Source organism: Panthera tigris, chromosome B2 (assembly GCF_018350195.1).
Source record: "Panthera tigris isolate Pti1 chromosome B2, P.tigris_Pti1_mat1.1, whole genome shotgun sequence".
Taxonomy (NCBI): domain Eukaryota; kingdom Metazoa; phylum Chordata; class Mammalia; order Carnivora; family Felidae; genus Panthera; species Panthera tigris.
The window spans coordinates 4,501,439-4,522,301 of record NC_056664.1 but is presented as its reverse complement, the minus strand read 5'-3'; the positions used below and the strand labels follow the sequence as shown (position 1 = coordinate 4,522,301).

The 20,863-nt window shown below is 46.9% G+C and overlaps 2 protein-coding genes across 8 annotated transcripts in view; one reads left to right on the top strand and one right to left on the bottom strand.

Annotated features, from left to right (window-relative positions):
• The window catches only part of CARMIL1 (capping protein regulator and myosin 1 linker 1), a 310,110-nt gene that overhangs the window by 69,353 nt on the left and 219,894 nt on the right, over positions 1-20,863 (top strand). The window lies entirely within an intron of this gene.
• The window catches only part of LOC102967256 (cytidine monophosphate-N-acetylneuraminic acid hydroxylase), a 334,461-nt gene that overhangs the window by 288,778 nt on the left and 24,820 nt on the right, over positions 1-20,863 (bottom strand). The window contains exon 4 of the mRNA XM_042985584.1: positions 12,786-12,921. Coding sequence (XP_042841518.1) covers positions 12,786-12,847 — 62 coding nt within the window. The 5' untranslated portion in view covers positions 12,848-12,921. The remainder of the gene's footprint in view (positions 1-12,785; positions 12,922-20,863) is intronic.

The following is a 20,863-nucleotide window of genomic DNA, read 5'->3' as shown; positions in this document are numbered from 1 at the left end:
TTTCATTAAGGACTCCAGGCCACTCTCCTGTGGGCTTTTCTCTCTCCTGATCTGAGCCAACTGAAAGATGTCTCGCCTGCCTCTACGGTTTAGCCCTTTACTGTGTATTTTTTCCTGATTGTTTCCTGTGCCTCAATCTCGATTTCTCAAACTTTGTCAGTACTTGTTTTTTTTTTTTCTCTAAGTTTATTTATTTATTTTGAGAGGGGGGAGTGCGTGCAAGCAGGCCAGGGGCAGAGAGAGAGGGAGAGAGAGAGAGAATCCCAAGCAGGTTCTGCACGGAACTGACAGTGCGAGGCTCGATCCTATGAACTGTGCGAGATCACGATCTGAAATGAAACCAAGAGTCGGACGCTTAACCAACTGAGCCGCCCAGGCGCTCCTGTCAGTACTTTTAATGTGGAAGCATTTTGTATGTTTCTCTCAAATTTTTCAAAATACTTGGCACGGTAGCAAGGCAGCTCATCTGAAAACATTGAAGAAATAGGTATAAAGCATTAGGGACAGAAACCCTTGGTTGGCTGACTACCCCATTCACCACCCTCCTTGTCTTATCCTATGGAGTGGAGGTTAGTTTACGAGTGGTTCTTAACCAGGGGTGATTCTGTTCTCCACGATGCATTCGGCAGTGTCTAGAGACGTTTTCGATCATCACTGCTGCGGGTGGGGTGCCGTTGGCATCTGTGGGGTAGAGGCCAGGGCTGCTGGTAAACGTCCTGTAAGTCACGGGACGGCACTCTACAACTAAGAATGATCTGGCCGCACTCTCACTAGGGCTGAGGCTGAGAAACCCTGGCCCAGAGATGTCCGTGTGATACATTCTGGCCAATTAAATAAAAGGGAAAGTACACTGAGGCTTTCTGAGAAGGTCGTGTCTTTCTGATTCAGGAGCCGTCCCTTCCCATTTTCAGATTTTTTTGCCTTCGCCATGGGCTTCAGCTGGGAGGTAGGGTGTCTATCTTGTGGCCAGAAGGTAACACACGTGAAGATAAAAGTCAACACGCTACGGACGGTGGAATAAAAACATAAGAAGTGATTGGGTTTTCTCTTGCTTGTAGCCAGACCCATTCCCAACTCACGTACCCCAGAAGCTTGATTTAGGAAGGACCTAACAAACCCAGCATCTCAGCTAATCAAAAGCTTCTACTGCAACATTTTCAGAGACGACATTCACTGCCTAGGGAGGAGAGTCTAATACTGTTGCAGATTTTCAGTCATTTTAAAGCTCTCCCTTACTTTGAAATCTGACCCCTGACGTTTCTACTCATGGACCTAGTTTTATGCTCGGCTGGCATTTGCCTCAGCCGACTCTCCGACGTTTTCATCGATTTCCGCGGGAAGCCACCTTGATCAGGTTGGCAAGTCTGCTTGACAGGCACCCTCCTACCAATATTCTGGAGGGGTGTAGATCTGGACCCTGATACCCTCTTCAGAGCCAGAGTCCCAGTGGCAAAACTCTCAGTACGAGGATGTCACCTCTAGGGCCCTGAGCCCTTTAGCCTCCTATGTAGACGTCAGAATCAGCGCTGATGTCCTAGATGCTTATGATGTTAGGACCACATAGATGGGCCAAGGAAGGAACTGTCAATGGCTTGAATGCGCCTCTCCTGTTGTTCGTCTTACGGACAAGGTGCCAGGAGAACTGCCTTCCTCTTCACGACCTTTGTTTTCTGTCCAATCAGCGAGTAAGTAAGCACCTCAAAACCTTTCTGAGTAGATGCCTGCTGCCATCTTGACTTGTCTTTTTCTCCTTGGCTTTCTGTGCGGTGTTGGATGCTGCATCGGCTGAATAGCCTTTTTTTTATTATTTTTAAAAAATTATAGTAAAAACATATAATTTACCATGCTAACCATTTTTAACGGTATAGTCCAATGGTAAGTATATTCACATTGTTGCACAATAGGTCTCTAGAACTTCTTCTAGAAGTTTCTAGAACTTCTTTTTTTGTTTGCGGACTATCTTTCCTGGTGGGGTAGATTGAGACACTGTTTCCTGTTTGCCCTGATGCTTGCTCCCTCCTACAGAATGCTTCTCCTGAGGCTTCTGGGACAGGAAAGAGGCTCTTTTGGTCAGACGTCCCCCTGTAAGACTTCTGGGCCAGCCATTCAGTGAGTGAGTGCAAGCAGTCCTAGTTTTGACAAGCCCACCAGCTGGGAGTCTGAGTAGACCTGGGGTTTGAAAAGCCAGAGATTTGGTTTAAAGGGAGGGTGTGCTGGGCGCGGGGGCAGCGGTCCTCTCAGTTGGTGGGATATAAACCTCCCCAGAAACTGAGCTGAAAAGACTCTCAGTTTAATACAAGGTCCTACATGGAAAGACGTGCAAGGTTGTTTTTCCTGGCGCTTCTCCCTCCCAAATATCCCATATGGTGGCTCCCTTGATCCCCAGCATCGCCGGACAGCCACCTCCTTGTCTTGCTGGGGCTGAATCACAGGTGTCGGGTGTTGTTTCATTTTGCGTTAATCGGACTTTCTGCTACCAGACTTTATGTGGTTTCTTGAATTCATGAATTAGTCATTAAGTTGTGTTTACCAGGCAGGCACCCTGGCAATCTGTGGTATGTCCAGCTGACCTTTCTTTAGAACGATGCTGATCGTGCAGGCTGTAGTCAACCATGGTGGGAAAGACTGACTTCTTTCCAGGGACCCTTTGCAGGCTTTTCTTTACTTCCAGCTCTCACCTGTGCAGGTGGGTTTGCGCCTCCCTTTGGAATGTTTTAGTGGGATTTTTTATCGGACTGGGGTGGAGGCTGTGTCTTCATACCGCAGAGGCTCAAGCAGCCCATTAAGAGTGGAGGAAAGTCAGTTACCGGATGACTTTTCCCCAGGAGGACTAACCTCTAGAATAAACGAAATCGAATTGGATAATTGGGATTTCCTAGTTGAGGGGATATTGTCAGGGTCTGTTTCTTTTTTACAGTTGAGAAAGTGCTTTTGAGATTTCAAGTTCACAAATAGGTACCGCCGAGCTCACGGCCTTCTAAAAGAACATAGACGTTTGTGGTGTTACTATTCTAATTATTTAATGTTTCATAAGCCTGGAGAAGAAGCTTCTGTTTCCTATTCATCCTGAGCAGGGGTGGGTTCCCCCAGCTCGGGGTAAACAACCTGTAATTATGTGGTTAATGAAATAGAAGCTCCAAGTACTTCCTTAAGTTTGGATTGACTTTCTAACAAGTAGGTGGTAATAGAAGTAACATTTCAAATATTTGAACTTGGCTTGCTACAGATGGGCTGATGTAGGATAATGGGCACGTTGCTTTTGGTGGAAGGTTATGGACACTTCAGATTTCTAGGTGTGATCATCTCAGACTTGGAAATCGTACACTTTATGAGGTATATACCAATTCAGGATGAATTTTTTTTTTCAGTTAAACTGAATTGATTGTAAGCTTTTCAGCCCCAACACTTGGACTGACTTGTCCTAGTCACTGATTTTGTCCATATAAGGAGTGTTAGAGATGTGTCTTACATGCATTTAAAAAACCACTTTTGGGGCGCCTGGGTGGCGCAGTCGGTTAAGCGTCCGTCTTCAGCCAGGTCACGATCTCGCGGTCCGTGAGTTCGAGCCCCGCGTCAGGCTCTGGGCTGATGGCTCGGAGCCTGGAGCCTGTTTCCGATTCTGTGTCTCCCTCTCTCTCTGCCCCTCCCCCGTTCATGCTCTGTCTCTCTCTGTCCCAAAAATAAATAAAAAACGTTGAAAAAAAATTAAAAAAAAAAATAAAAAACCACTTTTGTCAATAAAAATTAATATCAATTGAAGAAAACTTAGCTAATCCGATAGGTAGGTGAATGAACTATTTCTGAACTAAATTGTGAGCACAGCTTAGGTTGTGTTTTGCCTGTGGCCTTAAAACACATCAACAAACGGTATTATAATGACTGTCATTTTTTGATGGGTTTCATTTTTGGGTGAAGCACTGTAGTTATCTGATACTTTCATTTTTTTTTTAAACCTTTTTTAATGTTTATTTATTCTTGATAGAGAGACCTAGCGCGAGCAGGGGAGGGGCAGAGAGAGAGGTAGACACAGAATTCGAGGCAGGCTCCAGGCTCCGGGCCGTCAGCACCAGAGCCCGATGTGGGGCTCGAACCCACAAACCGCGAGATATGACCTGAGCCGAAGTCGGACGCCCAACCGACTGAGCCACCCAGGTGCCCCTGATACTTGCATTTTTGGTCATATTGGATAGACAGAAACAAAGTAAGAACATGAACGTAGAAGACGTGTTACTTCGTTGTGAATGTGTAAAAAACACATAGGTTTTCTATTTTCTAGGGGTTAGAGCACATACTATATACATAAATAAGAGTAAAAATTAGGAAATTAATGAATCAGCATATTACCTATGACGCTGCGACATTAAAATATTTACAAAGCCTGCCATAGACCCTATAAGGTTAGGATGTGATTTATCTCTAAGGTAGTGTAGTCACTCGATGATTATACGGGAATCGATAGCTTGTTCAAGGCTGGTCCCCTAGCAAACCATTGGCGGCGTGCACCGTGTATTTCTGAGAGATAATGCCAGGAAATGCGTTGCAAAACCGCGGAATATAGTATATAAGCTCTAGTGCAAGGAGGGGCCCCACCGATGGGAACCGCGATCACGTGTCAGTCACATGCAGTTCATGTGGACAGGCACTGTGCTGTGGAACTCTCTTAAGAGGACAGTTTTGTTATATCATCTTTGCCAGGATTAGTGTGTGCGGCACCCAGTTTGGAAACTAAATGTGAACGTATAATCATGCCCCGTATGATTTGTTCTGTGCCGTGCGTGCACTTATGATTGGGATCTTGGTTTGTCCCTTTCTGCCAGGGTGAGGGTTGGCCACCTTGGTCTCCGGCTTAACTGGGTGTCACAGAGAGAGGGCTCCCTCCTGGCTCGCTCCTGCGGGGCTGCAGTCTGCGAATGCTGCTGTGGCTGGGACCCTCCCGTGCAGGCCAACAAGGGGAAGCCTGAAGGACGTGGGCTCTGTGATCTGTGTTGACACCACTCGGGGCCGGTGCTCAAAGCCTTTAAGGTGCCGAGAGCTGGGGTTTCACCACCACGTGGCAGGACAGGGGAGGCCTCAGCCATCAGGCAGCCTGGCGATCAACAGAAACATGCTGATCAGCCGAGCGAGACCGAGCTCAGCCTGTCAGCTCAGCCCGGACCTTCGGGCGTGTGGGTTCGGGTCTGGAATTTGAGAGCAGGAGCTCTGACCATCCCACTGGCTTTGGGCTCCGGTGGCATACTAATGCATTTCTCCCTGATCCTGGGGTTGCCTTCCCTCCCCTCCTCCTGCCGCTCCTCCTGCCGCAGAGAAGCAGCCCCGGGAGGGGATCCTTGCCTGTGCGCCCTGCTGGGCACAGGGAGGGGCCCGGGAAGCCAGCCCAAGGCTTTGCTCTCCCCTCCTTTCTGAGGCCCTGACTCTGCCTTTCCCCCTGGGGGTATTTGGGCCAGTTGCTTGGCATTTTCCCACCGTGTAAATGAAAGGGTTGGCCAAGCCGGCCGAATGGTTTAAAACACCGCTCTATTTTTTTTTTAAGTGAAAAAGTTTAACTTGTTTTTGAGCATGGCTTTATTGACCTAATTAGGCATGTTGAAGGACTGAAAAAGAGATTTTTTTTTCCCTGCAGTCAGGCGGGGTCTGTCACTTTGCAGGTACTTCCGTGTCCAACGGGGCCCTCTAGGTAAGACAGCATCAGCCTCCCTGAGGGGTGAGGGGACCGGAGTGCCACAAAGGAGTCATTGTTCACTGTCTTCCACTTTGGTTGTTTTAAAAATGGCACAGTATTTAAAATTCTATTAATAGGACATTGGGTTAGGAATCAGAGTACCTAAGCTTTCCCCTCTTCCATGAGTGTGAAAAGGAATTTAGGCAAGTCCCTGTTTCCTGTGTGCAGAGGGAGGGTGGGAGGGAAGGAAAGAGACCGACTAGCTCTCTCCCTTTGAAATAGGGAACAAAACATCTGGCAGCAAGGAGTGAGAATATAAAAGATACTGAGTTTCTTGTAGGAAAACTTTCATAGACCATGAGGGGGTTTTGTTATTTGGCTCATGTTTAGAATTTTTCTGTTGACTTTCTTTTCTCTGACTTGTTCAGTCTGGGGGGGCCCCCAAGTTCTGGAAGCTCGCTGGGATCTCTGCTGAACCGTAGGCACGTTTTTGTTGTTGTGTCAAATTCAGCTCAGTTGCCAGAAAAAAATATTTTTTTTCGCAAAATAGTTAATTTTTTCCTCCATCTTATTTTTTGGGCCAACGAGAGAAGGCTGGGACAGCCAGGGCACAAGGTGCTCCCATTATTGTGGCCGCGAGGACAGATCCGGTCCTGTGACACCGCAGGAGAGGGCCACCGAGAACACAGAGCGGAGGGACGGACTGATGTCTGTCCGTGGGCATCGGAGTTCACTTGAAGTGTTAGGATTAGACCCAGTCTTAACTGAGAATGGATCAGTCTGCCAGGCATATTCATGCAATATTAGCTTGATTGATGGAAATGGAGAATCTAAGCCATCGCTCAGTTTTATATAGTGACCTTGAAGGACTGGAACGCTTGGGTTACACTGAGGTTTTATCTGAAGCCCTTTCGTTTTCAGACAAGTTGGAAAGGTTCCCAAAATGCATGATTGTGCCTTCCAAGCGGAACACTCGGTGCGTTTGCTTTATTATCCTTTAGTGATTGAGACATTGTTTTCAGTATGTCAGGGGTTCATGATAAACGCTTCTCTCTACATCTTTACAGAGGAGATGGATGGAAATGAGCTAATTTTGCAGTGTCTATTCTTCAAATACGTTGTGAGCTTTAAAAAAATCCCTAATGTTTTTTTCCCCTTATTGATTATTCAGATTAATTTCATTGTCTTAAAATTGTTGTGATTAATTTCTTCTCAGTTTTCCAGTTCATCGTTCTGCAAGTTGGAGTGTGGGGTTACTCCTGTCAATGGAAATGTGTTCTTGTAAAGCAGGGGTTTTGGCTCTGGTCAAATGTGGATTAAGGGAAGCTTGATGGTGGATAAGTTCTCCCTCCCCTTGTTTCTGTTTCTTGGTCCGTTCCTTCCTAGGATGCAGAATTTCCCCTTTGTCCCCTCCCCCATCCAAGCCTGAGCTCAGCAAACGCTGACATTTGAAATTCGTTTATATAAATTCAAGCTTAAGTCATCTTCATGATATGACTTTTGACAGAGCAAGAGTGAGAGCAGGGGAGAGGGGCAGAGGGAGAGAGGGAGAATCCTAAGCAGGCTCCGTGTTCAGTGGGGAACCAACGCTGGGCTCAGTCCCACGACCCTGGGATCATGACCTGAGCTGAAATCCAGACTCAAAAGCTCAACTGACTGAGCCACCCAGGCACCACCTCCCCCCACCCCCCAACCCCTGCAATGGTAAGACTTTTAACTCATTACCTCTTCCAGGAAAGTATAATTAGAGCCCTTTCCTTATTTTTGGTATGAAACACTGTGTGTTCCTGCTAAAGGAATTTCAAGGTCTGTAGTTTTGAGTCATGATCTTTTCGGTCATGAGCCTATTCCCATAAGCTTATGTCTTATCAGCTCACGACGTAAACCGCCGTTTCAGCTGTGAGTGGCTGCCCCTCGGGAAGAGACACTGGCATAGTGGAAATCCTTGGCGTCTGAAAGTTGGAGAAACTTCCAGAGCCTTCCAGAAAAGGAGCACTTTTGTGTTCTCAACTAAGTGAGGTGTTTCAAAGAAACCAGGAGTGATCGCTTCTCCCGTCCCCGGACTTGTCATCCTGGAAGCGTGCTTGCGTTGAATCAAATTCAGCAAACGTTTACTGAAGTCCAGCTGTGCACAGTAAGACCACACTGCACAGGCTGGAGAGAAACCATCCGTGTCTCTCCCAAAGTACGTGATGGCTGAAGAAATTGAGTAGCCGAACGATGTAGAATGACACTTGAAATCCTAGATCTTGGGAGTGTTTCTCAGGACGCCAGTGGGTATAATAAAAATGATTTTGTGAACAAGTAAATTTGGGGAAAAACAGATTAAATGAAGTCGGATAGGGATTTTCTTTTTAACTGAAACTTCAGAGGGAGACATTGTATGCTGCATTTACCAAATTTATTTGACCATGGATGATGGATTGACTGATTGAGTTTTTCTTTTGCGGGGGGGAGCATCTCGGGGACTAGTGTTTCTTGGGTAACACTTTGGAACATGCTGCTTTAGATCACGAAAGTATTCTTCTGTCTCTTTCCATAGGACTCTTACGTATATATTGTATATGTGTTTGTTATTCAGAGACAGAATAACCGTTCTTTGCCTATTGTGGTAAATGCATTCCTGTAAGTTTCTCCATTGGTTATATAAAGAGTATTTGTATTTTGCGTGGATATCGGTGAGGTTTTGAGGGGCTGGGGTCCAAAGACGATGGCGGTGATAGCCAGCATTGCCCTGCCCCCCGCAGCACCCCCCCACCCTCCACGGAGTGTCCTGACTCAGGCACTGCGCTCAATGTCTCCTCTCTAATCTAAAGCCAGAAGTAGGGATTCACAGTTCTGGTTTATAGGTAAGACCATTACTTGTCCAATAGGCCACTTATAGAGCAGGGCACTTTTTAAAAAAGTGATGAGCTTTAAAAAACACTTATTTAGATAATTATAGATCCCTTGACGCTGTTTTCTCCATTGATAACCAGTGCTGCATGATAGTATTATACTATGAAGTCAAGAAATGAACATTGATACAATGATCAGCCTTACGTAAATGTCATAGGCTTTACGTGTACTCCTGTGTGTGTGTGTGTGTGTGTGTGTGTGTGTGTGTGTGCGTGTGCGCGCGCACGTGCGTATGTATGAGCCTGCTATGTGGGTTTTATCACACGTGACTGCCACCATAGTCAAGGTACAGAACAAGGACCCTTCCCGGTACTCTGTTACAGTCATAGCCAGCGCTCTCCCAGTCCCCTGCCCCCCGCTCCTCACAAGCACTAATCTGTTCTCCATCTGTCTAATTTTGCCATTTCAAGCATGTTCTATAAATGGAGTCACCCGGGAGTAACCTTTTAAAATTGACCTTTTTACAGCCTGGCCACTTTTAGTCTGCTGTTTCTAGTCTTTGCAACAATTTTACACCATAGGGATTATGCACTCTCTTTTGTAAACGAGGAAGTGAAGCTTTTGAAGGGAAAGGGAGCACATCCAGGCTGCACATAGTGGACCAGAGAGGTCCTTGCCACTTTTCACTCTGGCCTGACCTTCCTCTGGGTTCTAGGGATTCACACTCTGTTTACATGCACGGCTTTCCTTTTTCTCTTCCCATGTTCAAAAATAAGGGCTTGTTTGCATTTTCCTTTTTGAAAAAATTGTAACTTTTAAGGGAGAAGGTTGGATCACACTATTACTTTAAAAAAAGTTGCAGAGGCTGGGTATTTTTTCCTTTCAGCTCTCTTTTGAGCCTTTTCTGGAGCTGACGTGAACACCGATGGCGAGAATGGTTTATGGGGGATGGGTAAAGGTAGAGCTTTCTGTACACTGGGTCTTGAATCCATATATGGGCATCTCTGACTCGGGGGCAGGGGGCTAAACATACTCCTGGAGCCCTTGGCCCTTGGGACTTGACTCCATGCAAACAAGGAGCTGTCAGTGCACGCAGGGATGGCGGGAAGGCAAAACACGCATGTCTCTGACTCACAGGAGCATCAGATGTCAGTTGAGAGAAAACTCGAATGCCAGAATGAAGTCTTTTCATATCTCTGCGTGGGATGCAGTTTTTAGCAAGTTTATGAAGCAGTTAGCAGAATGTTGGTTTTTGTTGATCACAGCACCCCCCCACCCCCACCCCCCAGACTTGCCTCTCTCTCTCAGGATCTTTGAACTAGGTCGCTGTTCCCCTTTGCCAAGATGTCCATCTGGCATGGCTCATTCCCTCACCTTCCTAAGTAGTTTGTGCAATGTTACCTTTTCCCTGTAGTTTTCCCTGATATTTTAAAAATTGTACCCCCCTACCCCATTCTCTTTACTTGCTTTATTTTCCTCCATCACACTCTGATTGGCATCTGCCGTGCCCTGTGTCTTACTTATGTGATCCTGCATTGTTTTCCCCTTGGTAGAATGTAACCCTCCTTAGAGCAAGGACTGTTGCCTATGTAGTTAACTGCTGTAGCCTCAGCATGTCAGACTAGGGCTTGGCACATGTTGGATAATGGAGATTTTTCAAATAAATGAGTGTTTGGAAGAGGAAAGATTTGTTCGAATGAAGTTATAGGACACAACAGAATAATCACGGCTGGACAGGTCAGCTCCTGACTTACAAATGTCGAGGCACTGGATTGTAAATGTACTTTATTCTTGCCTGTGTAGAACACGTTTCTAGAAGTGACTTTCCCCTTGGACAGTGATTGACTTGGGGGGAGTTCTTTCAGAGATAAAGGAAATTAGCCAGCAGGTCGCGGTAATCGAACCTCGCAAACTATCCTGGAAATGTTTAGCCTTCTGCCAGATTGAAGCACGAATTCCGCGTCTGCATAACCACCTGTGTAATTACTCACATTAGTATTCTAGCGCGTGTGGGCCGGGCTACATTCTTCAATTTTGCAAGAACGCTATTTTTGCATGTTCGCTGCTACTGTGAAAATTGGTTTCCCTCATCCATTCGGGAAGCTTGTACCAATGCTTTGATTTAAGAGCTGTGGTCTAGCACTGTAGACCTTGGTTTCCTTGGTGGAGGGAGATTCTGTGATGTGTCCATAAACGTTTGGTTTCAGTTTTTCTTTTCTGAGCTATTTCTGTTAGGGCTGGGGGTGGAAAAAGAAAGAACTCTCGCTCTAGGGATACTTTAGGTAATATATACCCTGGTCGAAAAAAATGCAGTGTTGCCTGTATGACGTCACGGGGTTGGGATGGGAGCCCCCAGGCCAGGTGAGGGTCCGGTGTCCTGGGGACAGATGTGGTGGTTTGGGAGTGGTGTGGAGGGTGGGGGGGCTGCGGCTGTGGCTCCCAGGGAAGGACTAGCACCCCTTCTCCCCTCAATGCCCGCTGGACTCCCCGATATTGGTAAGGCGGCTGCGTGGGCACCTCGTTAGCGGTCTTAGGTGAGTTACAAAAGCCAGGAAGATAAAGCGTGTAAAGGAAAGAGTTCAGGGAGAACGTCGTGCACCAAGCAAGGAACGTGTATTTTGAGAAGGCCCCCAAGTGTGAACACATGTCTTCTAGAGAACTCACACTTTCCCTCATTGTCCACAGACACCCCTAGACCCCCGTCTGTACTGGATTCAGACTTTCCCATGTCAGCTGAGCCGTAAAGAGAATTCTGAGTACAAGTGTGAAGGCAGTTGAGACACAGTTGGGTCATTTGTATGCTGGTGCTCCCCGGAGCTGACCGAGCACCTTCTGTTTGTCCGCGAAGGTATTACTAAATTTAAATGACTAATAGAGGGCACACAGCACTTGTTTATTTTCTGGCAATAGTCAGTTTAGCTGTCCTTTTCCCGAGGGAAACCAGCTCAGTGGAGTTACTGAAATCACACTTTTTCCGTTTCTTGAACTAATTTCCATTACCCTGCCCTAGAAAAAGTAGGCGGCTGCAGAGAGGAGGCTGAGACAGAATTCCAAAGCCGTTTGGGTTACATTACACTTAGCACTCATTGAACAGACAGCCAACACCTCTTCATAAGCACCAGCTACATACAGATCAATGTTTTCAAATGAGACCAAAGGTGGGCCCTCAATTTAGGGAGACAAAGCAGCCATGACTTCTTGAGAATCTTACAGGACACCGGACGCAGAATGATATATGTTGTGTAGAATGGTACAATTATCGGTTGACAGGAAGGAATTATAATGAAGCGATTCTGGTCGGAGGGATTCCTTTATGTGATGCTAGCAAGGGAAATTTCGTCTGGTCCTTATCTGCCACATATTTGGGCTGAGTTGAAAAGCCCACGTGATTAGACGGCATATCCTTTCTATTTGGGCTGTAATGGGAGAGTTCAAGCAAACAAGTTCATTGGGAGTTTTAGGAGTCTCTTCTTAGACTCAAATTACTAAGTCTGGGTCTATACAGGCCTTCGTTAAGGCCGGACTTAAATATTGGGTGGATCTGTCTTGGACCCGGTTGTAGGGAATGTTTCTTGGAAGTCTCAGGTAGGGCCTCATTATAATCCGGTTCTGCCTCTAGCGTGGCCCTGTGCTCCCACGCCAGCAGGCCAAGGCTGAGCGTCTCCGCTCCGGTGGCCTCCCTAGCCCATTGACTGTTGTCGCAGCCTACCCAACAGTTGAATATAATGCTGTATTGGGATCTGTTTTTACACTCGATCTCAGCCAAAAGGCCGAGAAGCGATGGATCTTTTTTTAAAGTTAGTTCACAAATGACCACAGCTGCTTCTCGGTTAATCAGATGCTCGAGACTCCCGTGTCTACACCATCGGCTGCTACGTGTTTATGACACCACAGCTGCCTGGGTGGCGCTTCTGTCCCCACCCTCACCCCTTCCCATCTGCCGCCTCTCACTGCTTCCTCACTGCTGTGCTTGGAGGCGGCACGTTCTCAAATAAGCTGCTGACGTCCCGCCCTCCCAGGGTCTGGGCCTGAGATTCACCGAAGTTTCTTTCATCGGGAGAATTTTTCTCGCCTGGGACTCCGAAGCACTCGCTTTGTTTGTTAGGCGTGCATCCTTCCCCTGGCTGGGGAAACTTTTGCAAGGAAGCTGAAAGCTGCTTTCAGATAGATCCCATAGCTGTGGCTCCCCCCTGTCCCATCCACCTCCCCGGTGTTCAAGCTCGCAATCTTACTCCGAAGGCGGGAAGGCTGCCGTCAAGGGTTCCCCCTTACGGAGGGCGCCGCTTACCTTGGATAACCCTTCTTCCTAACGGAGTTTCTGGTCCTGGCCTTTTTCCACGTGCGTAACATCCACGGGGAGCGGTTCTTCCTCGTCACGTCTTTTAAAGCCTGTCAGACTCTCTCTGCAGTGCTCCCCCGGCAAGCTGTTACAGTAAGCATAAAAACAAGCACATCACACGAAGAATAAAGTGCCAAGTTTCTGTCTCCCTGCCAACCTCATTAGAAACCAGGGGTAGAGCACGTATGCATGCCATTACATCATGCATGCGATTAGACATTTGAAGCCAGCTCAGTAGGGGACCTTCTTCATGCTTTTCTAAGTGTGCAGCTCCCATTTCTGCACGGGAACCTGGGCGCCTCTGTTTTCCCTAATCCTTTGTCTCTATGAGGGTGGGAGGGCGGAGGGAAAGAGGCGTGTCCCCATTGACCGGAGCTCCGAGGTTCTGGAAAAGTCCTTCTTGCACACGTCTGTGAGAGTGGAACTGCCCTACTCTTCCGTCGCCATGTGTTTCTTGTTGAGGATGTGTCGGTAGCCTGATGATGAGTTTCGTCGTCACACAGGGCGACACGGATGGCCTGGCTCTTAAAAGGAAGCACGGAAAGTAATTGGGAACTGTACAATCCGCTGGCCCGGCGGAGCGGAAAGCAAGACTGTGTTGTTCTCTGCACCGTTGACGGACTTGTGCAGTCTCTGTGTTTGTGGGGTGAAGGGACACTAGATTGGCCGGCCTCCTGGGCCTGCCGTCCTGCGGGCTGCCCTGAGGGAGGAAGCAGAAAGACTGAAGGGCCCGCCAGCAGTTGAACCAGAGTTTGGCATCTGGCGCTCTTCGATAAAGTCTCATCGAGTAGCTCCTGGGTGAGCGTTAGGATACAGCTTCAGGGCATTCGCCGGGGACTAGGCGGGCTCCAGCCGGAATCCTGGCGCAGCCACCTGCTAGCCTTTTTGCCTCCAGCAAATGTAACTCGTTTGGTCTCAGCTTCTTCACTCGTATGTAGCACTGGAGAATGCCGATCATGCCCAGCCACCCACAGGCTTATGTTGAGAATGAAATCAGATCATGACTACAAAGCATTGAGGACGGGGCCTGACCGGCTAAATGCCACTTGCTGGTAGCGTCATCATTGGCTTCTGTATTGGAAAAACATATAGCTGCCTTCTAGAAGCTTACGGTCCCGCCGGGGCTGTGGGACGCACGCACGGATTTAGGAAGGAGAGAGGGGATGTTGCCTCGCTGTGATGTGGACGGGAGACACTTGACGGAGACATCATGTAACACGGGGGCCCCCGTGCCAGCTCCGAGGGTGTGGGCCACCTGGTGGTCTTTGTGGATGGTGCAGTGGTCGCCGAGGTCGGGATTTTGGCTGTGACCATGAAGGACAGGTGGAATTTGGGTAGATGGAAGAATGCTGACGATAGAGCCGGTAGGAGTAAACCAGCTTCTTTCAGAGGAAGGGGAGACCTCCCAGCTGGCAGGAGGGACGTTTGCCCTGAGAATGAGGAGGCTGTGAGGGTGCAGGGGGCTCCAGGGTTTTGCTGCTTTCCAGTTACCTAAGCTGGGTGGAGTGGACCTTCTGGTGTGATGGGTACTCATCACGGGGAAGGGCCTCGTCTCTTTGTATTTTCTTCAGTCCGGCCTCCTTCGTGTAGGGCTGGGCTTGCTGTATTTCCTAAAGGGCACTTCTCTCTGATCGCCCTTGGGTCTGGGTGAGTGACCCAGAAGGTTCCCTTGCTCTGTCTGCCAGGGTTTGTTCTATTTCATTCATGTCTCTCAGACCTCCTTTTGTTAAAAACCACGCGGACTCAGTCTGTGGCGAGATGACGATGCTGTGTGTGGCCGCCTTCCCTGGGTCAATCTGTATAGCTTTGGTGTCTTTTTAACTTCTTTTTAACTTTTTTTTCTTTTCTTCACTGTATGGGATTTATTCTGATCTTTAAGGGCCCTGACATGCTTTAAGGATATCGTGACATACACGAGGTGGCAAGAAACCCTATTCCTTATGATCTGACTTCCATTAGTTTTTGAGGCATGTCTTTGGTAGATTTTGGCTTTGAGGATGTCAATAAAACCATAATGAGCAAAAAGTAAAAAAGTGTATTCAATTAACTTGTGAGTAACTTGAGGTCAATGAATCATCTGAGTTATTTTATAAAACACGCTTTATTGGCTATTCGGTGTTACCTGATGCTCTAAAGCAGGGGTCAGCAAACTCTCCGTAAAAGGGCCAGAGAGCCATTATTTTAGGCTTCTGGGTCAGTTCTCTGTCATAAATACTCAATTCTGCCTTTGTGGTGTGAAAGCAGATATAGATAATAGATGCATGTGGCTGTTTTGCAATAAACAAATTTTATTTGTGAAAATAGATGGTGGGCCAGATTTGGCTCTCTGAAGTAGTCTGCTAACCCCTACTCTAAAGGAAACAGATTTTGTTAGATTGGGACGGTAAGGAGACATTTAAAAGTAGATAAATGACAACATTTCCAGATAATTAGCTCCACCAAAAGCTTAAAAAAGGTTTTTCTTCTGTTGTTTGAATTAAATTTCATGTTTCATATTGAGTTTATAAATAAGCCTTAAATATCATTTATAGGGTTTGCTTTTTTTTTTTTTTTTAAAGCTAGGATCTAAGGTTCAAAACAAGCCTATCTTTATTAAGTAACCATTTATTAAATGTTTTTCTTGTGTCAGGCACTGTGCAAGTCATTGGAAATTCACAAATAACTTAGGCACACACCTTTCCTCTTGGAAGCCACAGTCTAGACTGTGCACTCATTGTTGCCAAATGTTGGCTCATGCCTTGGACCACAGCACGTATGTGGCCCACGGTCCCAAGGAACCTGTATTCCAAAAGGGCCTTTTGGGGGCTCCGCTTATCTTTCCTCTGTCTGCTTCATGTGCATTTGGGACTTGAGTATTTTTGTTTCTTTTGATTTGTGTATTGTTGGAGAAAGCCTGCTTGAGGAATTTACAAGTGGCGAAAATATTTATTTTAGTAACTCAGTTGCCAAAAATCTCAGTCTTGATGATTCAAAAAGTTATGTGTTTTCCTGCCCTTTGTAGTTTTTACTTAGTCACCCTAATTCACTTTTTGAATTTTTACTAAGTTCTCCCTACCAAATTATGGGCCAGCCCCACCAGACTGCAGAGGATGCTTTTCTAGAAGTATTGAAACACAGGTATCCAGGATTCTTGTGTGTCTACAGTGCTCCCAGAGTGGTGCTCTCTGGACCAGAGCCACTAGGCCCTTGCAGATTGGGTGGAAATGTTGAGTAGCCTAGAGGGAGGCCATTCCTGGAGGAGGAAGCTGGATAGTGTGAATGGGTGTGGGATGCGAGCTCTCCCAGCCCAGATGGCGGGGCGGGGACTCTGACAGAGGGGGGACCTTGGAAGCCAGACTGACATTTCCTGGGATGGGACATAGCAGAGATAGGAAGTTGATCCCTAAGTAGAAGAATGCCATGGGAAAGTGGGGCTTTGGAGGGATCGGTCCTTCTATTAGCCAAATGCAAGGTGGTAGGGAGAGGGAGGGAGGAAGGGAGGGAGAGAGGAGATGGGAAAGATTTGGGCTCAGGTGGTATGCAGAAACCTTTGGGAGAGGGGGGCTTTCACCTTCTTTTTCTCCGCATAATTATAAAAAAAATTGCCAGAAGAACTGCTCTGGTAGTTTCCTGGGGTGAGAGGAAGTACTTTGGGTTGAGATGAGGGACGAAAATTTGAGAAAAAGGTACGTTTTTACAATCACAGTTGGGAGTGCTGAGCATGTGAGGAGGGAATGAATATAAAGTTATATAAATAGCAGTCATTTATATATTTGTATATTCCTCTGTAAAAAATACAGAGGAAAGGCCTTTTTATTTTTCCTTGTTTCTTCTGAAGTAGCAGCTTGTTTTGAAAGAGAAGGGAAATTCTAGTTTGTCCCTTTGGGGTCTTGAAGAGGCAGCTGGTGGTAGTAAGATGGGCTTGACTTACAGTATTTGAAGCACCAAGAAGTGTCTGCATAAGGTTTTAAACCTGCACAGGCGCACAGGAATGGCATCACGCCTATCTGAAGTATTTCGGAAATGAAAAAGAAAAATAAATTCCAAAGGTGCGAGTGACTTCTGCAAATACGTCACAGTTCATAGAGAAGAGTGTCATCTGCATCTGGTGACACTGATGGGGTCCCTGTGTACCGGGTGGGATGCAGTCCGCATTCAAGTCTGTTTTGTTGTCAGCACTGCGGTATTTTCTCTTCAACAAGATAACCTTGGCATCCTCCCTCTCTTAACTTTTTGTGTCCTGATTACCTTGGAATGAAAGTCCTAAAATAGAAAACTGTGGGTTATGTATTTTTTTTCAAGTTTATTTATTTGTTTTTGAGAGGGACAGGGACAGCCTGAGTGGTGGAGGGCCAGAGAGAGAGGGAGACAGAGATCCCAAGCCGACCCTGCACTGACAGCAGCAAGCCCAGTGAGGGGCTCGAACTCGCGAACCAGGAGATCGTGACCTGAGCTTAATCGACTGAGCCACCCAGGCACCCTGGCTTATGGATTTTTAGAACTTATTTATTGTGTTGGGGCACCTGGGTGGCTCAGTCGGTTAAGCGTCGGACCTCAGCTCAGGTCGTGATCTCCCAGTTTGTGAGTTCGAGCCCCGCGCTGGGCTTGCTGCTTTCAGCGTGGAGCCTGCTTAGGATACTCTCTCTCCCTCTCTCTCTGCCCCTCCCCTGCTCCTGTATGCTCTCTCTCGCTCTCTTGAAAATACATAAACATTAAAAGAACTTAATATGGAAGCATATTAAGCTCCCTTAATATGGAGCATCGTGGACTTCCCATCTACCTTTCGTTTTTAAGATACAGAAGTTTGGACTGTTTGTTTTTACGAAGTGAAGGCTGATCGTCCCACTGCACAGTTTGCGGGCAAAGCCTGAAGGGTGAGAGTGGGGCCCGGCGGGTGCCTGACCCAGAGAGAGAGGGAGTGAAACTTCAGGCTGACTGAATTTCTTAGCAGATTTGGTAAAGAAGAGGATGAAATTAATATTTCATTGTTGAAATTGGGTTACAAATTGTGGGCTTGTTCTAGCCCATACTTGTGATTTTCTCCTAAGCGTGGGTAACTCAATGTCCGAATGTACCTGCTGGATGAGATTAACCTTGGAAATCTGGTGTAGGCTAATAGCCCAATAGCGAATACACTTAATTATTTTACCAATCACGGTAATTACTGGCAGTACCAAAGAAGTTGCCCTGGTCTGACATAAAGACATGGAACTTATTTTGTTATTTACAATTGGTATGTGTGTTTACTTGATCTTTGCTGGTATAGTTTTAAAAGTAGGACCTTCAAATAATGGGGCACCTGGGTGGCTCAGTCAGTTAGATGACTGACTCCTGATTTTGTCTCAGATCATCATCTCATGGTTTTTGGGTTCACGCCCTGGCTTGGGCTTTGCGCTGACAGCATGGAGCCTGCTTGGGATTCTCTCTCTGCCCCCTCCCCCATGCGCTCTCGTGCTCTCTCACTCTCTCTCGAGACAAATCAGTAAACATAAAATAAATAAATAAATAAATAGTAAGGGAAAGTCACCGGGGCCCTGGAGAGGTACTAAGTGTCCCCATCATCATATTAGGGTTATTATGAAGATCTTATGACTTAATAAAAGCAAAGCTTAAGGTCCCTACACGTAGTAAGCGTTACGTAAATACTGGCCCTTATTAGTGATCTAGTTTTGCATGAAACTAACAACAGGTGAGCATCACGGTAATAGTGGCCAATACAATGTTTGGATAATACAAGACAGTACAACATGATAGACTAGATGACCCAATATTACAGCCCCTTTTAACTTCACTGGCAACACATTTAATGGGCAGACTAGCAAGTTTTAAATGCTTAGATTCTAGGAAAGTTAAATGTTTATAGTTGTAGACTTAAGTTCGAGAAATGCTTGGTATGAACTAGGGAATAGGCAAATACAGCTTTGGGGCTGTGACTCTTTTTCCCTCAGTCCCCAAAGTAATCATTGTGAAGAGGCTGTGCAGAGGCATAAAAGTCTATGACCAAGTAGATAGCTCAGTCTATCGAGCACTGTGTTCCCGTCTCTGTTTCGAGATAAATGAAACATTAATGTAAATTGTCCTCTTAGAATTTTCTAAGGGGTCTCAACTTCCTTAAATAGGGGATATATAAGCTCTCGAATAGCAATATATATTCCGCAATTCAGCAGCTTTTCAAGCTATGATTTTTATAACCACTTTTGGATTTGAGAATGCAGAATTTAGAATTCCTACTTGGGGGCATGGTGTTCAATTCAGCAAGCCATGCATGAGATTCAGCCGACGAGATCCAGAGCTCTAGATGTGGGTGAGGGATAGAACCCAAAGTCCGTGCTTCTGGGCTGCCGTGACTTCTCATCAAAACGAGACAGCTCTGCCTGTGGATGGTGATGACTTTATAATTACAATTAAAATATTTTTAGTACAAGAATGAGGCCTGGGGGGAAAGCTGTCAACATATGTATTGTATGAAAGGGAGACTAATCACCAGATGGGACTGTGGAAGCCTTTCCTGGTGGGTCATGACTGCCTTGCCTCTGGCTAGGAGTTGACAAATGGACTCCGCCATCCTGGTTGTCTCTTGGAAGAATGAAAAGGAAACAGCGGGAACTGTGAGTGAAGCGGCTCCGAAGAAAGAGAGAAGGCAGAGTGTTGAGCTGATAGGCAGGTGGAACAAGTCGCAGGTGTGTGGGGCCCCGAGCCCTCCCTGAGTCGTGATTGCAGCATCACGCTTAGGTTGTGTCCTGGAGCCTTACTGATGTCCCTGAGCTGGTAAACGTTCTTTGTATTTGGCAGTGTTCTCTAAACCTCCAGAAGAGTTGAGGCAGCACAGGATTGAAGGGCCAGTGTTTCTGGGGCACCTGGGTGGCTCAGTCAGTTGAGCGTCTGACTTCGGCTCGGGTCGTGATCTCACGGTTGGTGAGTTCGAGCCCTGCATCAGGCTCTGTGCTGACAGCTCAGATTCGGATTCCGTGACTTCCTCTCACTCTGCCCCTCCCCTGCTCACACTCCGTGTGTCTCTCTCTCAGAACTAAATATTGAAAAAAAAGGTTTTTTTTTTAATTTAAAAAAGAAAGGCCAGTGTTTCTTCTGGTGTCGTCTGTCCCCGGCAACACAGCTCAAGTCCCGTGATAGGGCTGACGGCTTCATTTATATTAACGCTGTCGCTTTCCGAGGTACTGGGTCCAGATAATGGTGTTATTTTATCACCTTTAGATGGGGATACTCTGCTTACTGATGGCAGGCATTGCTACCCACGTGGCCACAACTAGCTAGATGGGAATTCAGCCTCTCCTGCTTATTGCTGGGTTCTTGTTCCTTCCACTGCTGGGCAACCCCACAGGCTGTGTTGACAATCCAGCCATCGGCAACCATTTCGTGATGGGATCAGTGCCCTTCTAAGAAGAGCCCGGAGAGCTAGCTTGCTCTCCCCCTTTGCTGTGTGAGAGGGGGCGAGAAGGCGTCCCTCCGCAAGCCAGGCGGAAGGGCCCTTGTCAGGAACTGATTTGGCCAGCACCTTGACCTTGGACATCCCAGCCTCCGGAATTTTGAGAAATACGTGTTTGTTGTTGAAGCCACCCACTCCGTGGTATTTGTCACTGCAGCCGGAGGTAAGATAGGATCTGTAGGCCGACAGGAAAGGCATCTGCCCTTCGGTCTTCCCTTAAATGTTTAAGAGCTGTGCTGCTGTCCATCACATGGTTTTCGTAACTTCCCATCATTCTCGAGTCTTTAAAAAGTGTTAGCTGCTGGAGACCGAGGTCAGCCGGGAGGCCCTCGATCACTTTTCTTTGAAGTCTAGAATGGAGTCGTTGCTGGAGGTGAATATCAGTCTTTTTTATTCTAGACGCTCTGAAACATGAATCACGGTGCTGGGAATACTTGAGTCAGCAGGTGAAGGGAAAAAGGCAGTGAGTTCAGTGTCTGCCCGGTGATCAGAGCCAATTAAGCAGGGAAAGGCAAGCCAGCGCCGGCGTGGGCAGCAGCGGTGACGCTTTCGTCTGCCTTGTTCTCAGGACGCAGGACTGGTGCTCGTTATGAGAGGTGGTGCA